Source organism: Triticum dicoccoides, chromosome 1A (genome assembly GCF_002162155.2).
Source record: "Triticum dicoccoides isolate Atlit2015 ecotype Zavitan chromosome 1A, WEW_v2.0, whole genome shotgun sequence".
NCBI lineage: Eukaryota > Viridiplantae > Streptophyta > Magnoliopsida > Poales > Poaceae > Triticum > Triticum dicoccoides.
The window spans coordinates 332,542,162-332,545,285 of NC_041380.1; the positions used below are offsets into that span (position 1 = coordinate 332,542,162).

General features: G+C 54.8%; 1 protein-coding gene across 1 annotated transcript; it reads right to left on the reverse strand.

Moving 5' to 3' along the window:
• Positions 1-760: 760 nt before the first annotated feature.
• LOC119271391 (cytochrome P450 89A2-like) lies at positions 761-2,554 on the reverse strand. The gene has a single exon (XM_037553245.1). The coding sequence runs from the start codon at positions 2,475-2,477 to the stop codon at positions 951-953; it is 1,527 nt and encodes a 508-aa protein (XP_037409142.1). The 5' UTR covers positions 2,478-2,554; the 3' UTR covers positions 761-950.
• Between the last annotated feature and the right edge of the window lie 570 nt (positions 2,555-3,124).

The following is a 3,124-nucleotide window of genomic DNA, read 5'->3' on the forward strand; positions in this document are numbered from 1 at the left end:
AATGAAGGACGAGTAATATGCATTGAAGGGAGTATTTTTTTAACAAGTAAGGTAAACTACTCTTTCTGTTTTAAAATAGATGATCCAACTTTATATTAAATTTAGTAGGAAGTAACTACGTGTCATTAACACTCCGGAGATATGTCTGCCCCGCCTTCCTCTCTTTCTTGTAGACTTATCGTGCCTACGAGCACTGCCTCCTGCCTCGTCCACTCTGTGTCACGCTTTCCGAGCTCTCGCGCATCCGTGTCGACAAGCTCCATCTGGACCACGCGAAATTCAACCAGGCAGGAAATCTGTGCTCTTGCTTGCTCAATCATAAGAGCGCTGCTATGCACACGACGCATAGCAGACGATTTGTGCACGATAGGGCATATCCGTGCGTCCGTGCATATTATTAAAGTGCAGCAGACGGCTAGATGAAAATCGTGCACCTGTCGTCCATGGAGTGCATCGTCTGCATAGCTGTTTCGCAATCATAAACTAGTAACATATATAAGGCTAGTTATAGTGAGAGTAACTTAACTAGTAACATAGTGCACTTTAAAAAAAATTTGTTTATATGGCAAGTATTTAATACGAGGTAGTAACATAATATATTACTGTAACATAGCGCTTTCAAACAAAATGAGCCTACAAGCTAATAAATGAAACCATCTATGACACTATTATTATGTTACTTTGCATTATGAAGGTAGTAACTTAAACTAGTGTCATGCATATGACATTAATCTAAGTTACTCCCACTATGACCAGCCTATCCGGCCTCTGACTGCAGCTTTGTATTTCAAACACCTCAACTTCTCGAAAGCGGCACTAGTAATATTCCATCGTACAGCAACTAATTAACCATTATCAACATGGAGTAAACTAAAAACAAGAACGACCGAAGCGATAGGAGTGGACTACTGGTCGATTTTGACTACTTGCTGATGGAGATGGATTTTGTCTCAGGCCCTTCGTGGCACGAGGCGTGGGCGCAGCGGCTTCTTCATGACGACGGTGAACTCGTTCTTCTCGGCGAAGTCCACCTCCTCGCCGGCGACCTCCTGCCACTCGAACTCCCTCACCATGTTGGCCACGAAGTACTCCAGGTGGAGCATGGCGATGCCCAGCCCGGCGCAGATCCTCCGGCCCACGCCGAACGGCATCATCTTGATCTCCCGGTTGCCGGTCACGTCCACCGCTTCGCCCGCGCCGCCTGGCAGGAACCGCTCTGGCACGAACTCCGTTGGCTTCTCCCACTCCCGCTCGTCCCTGCTCATCTCGGCCACCATGAAGTTCATCGTCGCCCCCTTGGGAATCAGGTATCCGCCGATCTCCATGTCCGCCGCCGCCTTGTGCGGCAGCACGAAGTGCGCCGGTGGGTGCTTCCGGAGGCCCTCGAGGACCACCGCCTTGAGGTACGGCATCTTGTGGACGTCCTCCTCCGAGACCTCGTCCTGGTCGTCCCCCTTCGTGGCGCTGATCTCTTTGTAGAGCTTCTCCTGGATGGCCGGGTTCTTCACCAGCTCGGCCATGATCCACTGCAGCCCGGTGGAGGTGGTGTCGGTCCCGGCGTCGAGGAACTCGGAACAGAGGTTGATCATCTCGTCGTCGGTGAGCGGGCGGTTTCCCTCCTCGGGGAGCTTTATGTCGAGCAGGGCGTCGACGTAGGAGTGCTCGAACGCGCTCTCTTTCTTGGGCTCGCCGCCGAGTTTTCTGTACTCCCGCCGAGCGTTGATCAGCGGCACGAACAGGTCCTTCTTCCTCCGCTGCATGGCGTGCACGGTCTGGAGGCGGTCGCGGTAGAGATGCTTGGTCACCGACGGCAGGAAGGAGAAGATGGCCATCTTCCTCGACCTGTAGATGAGAAGTTCGCGCTGGGCGGCGGCGATCGCGCGGACCGTGGCCTCGTCGAGCCGCTCACCGAAGCACATGAGCACGAGGAGGCAGAACATGGCGTACTGGAACGTCTCCACGACGGCCGCGCCGCCGGACGACGACTCATCACGCAGCTTCTCGGCCAGCACGCGGCGCACCCAGGAGCGCGCGGGCGCGAAGAGGCGGACGCGGGACGGGTGCAGCGTCTCGGAGACGAGGTTGCGGCGGAGGAGGCGCCAGACAGGCCCGTAGCTGGCGCGCGTGATGGTGTTGTTGTTCTCGCCCAGCAGCTTGAGCGAAGGGAGCGCGGGGCGGTCCGCGAGCGTGGCGCCGCGCTCAACGAGCGCCGCGTGGGCCAGGCGGCGGTCGGCGACGAAGATGGAGAGGCGGGACCCCACGCGCAGGGACACGATGGGGCCGTAGCGCTTGAAGAGGCGCCGGAGCAGGGGCTCAACGTCGGCGGGCGAGTTGGTCAGCCACACGACGCTGCCCAGCACCGGCAAGGACGGCGGGCCGGGCGGGACGCGGAGCCGGCCGCCCTTGCGGCCGCGGAGGAGTAGGATCAGCGGGATGGCGAGGAGGATCGAGCCGAGGAAGATGTGCCACGTGTCCATGGCGAGCGTGTGGTGCTCTTCTGCTCTCTGTTCGCTGGTGGAATGGATGCGGGGGGCTGAGATGAGGACGGTGCAGCTGTGCGGTTGCCGTTTTAACTAGCGGATGCAACGTGTTGATCGTGTTTACGTCATCGCCCTAGTGCTTGGAAAAGAAGGAAGCGAATGTTCGACCGTGTGCTGACGTCAGGGCTGACGGGTCCTTGGAATCTTCCAGCAGTCAATCTAGATTGGCGCTTTCGAATTGCTGCTCAAGGAAAGAAAATTACTCCCTCTTCGATTTTTAATCGTGGAAAATCGATAAGAAAAGGCAAATAATAATAGTAGGCAAAATAGTTTTTCTTTGCATGATATCAATGCTTTGAAATGGTTTCCCATAGACTAAGGAAATCGCTCGTTCCAACACTCGCGTGCGAAGGAGCGTTTCCGCTAAGTAACTGCCCGTGCATATAATTTGCACATTTCTATTAATGATTTTTAGGCAATCACTGTAATTACCTGTCAGCTTATTGTTTTTTTGAGCATCAGTACAGACACAAGCGCTCATATACACGCGCATACACTCCCCCTTATGAACGCACACACGCACACCCTACCCCTATGAGCACCTCCGAGAGACTGAGCCGGCATATCATCTTGAGATTTACGAA

What these genes read in the sequence shown, in the direction of transcription:
- LOC119271391 (XM_037553245.1), bottom strand. Translation starts at nt 2,477, where the DNA reads ATGGACACGTGGCACATCTTCCTCGGCTCGATCCTCCTCGCCATCCCG.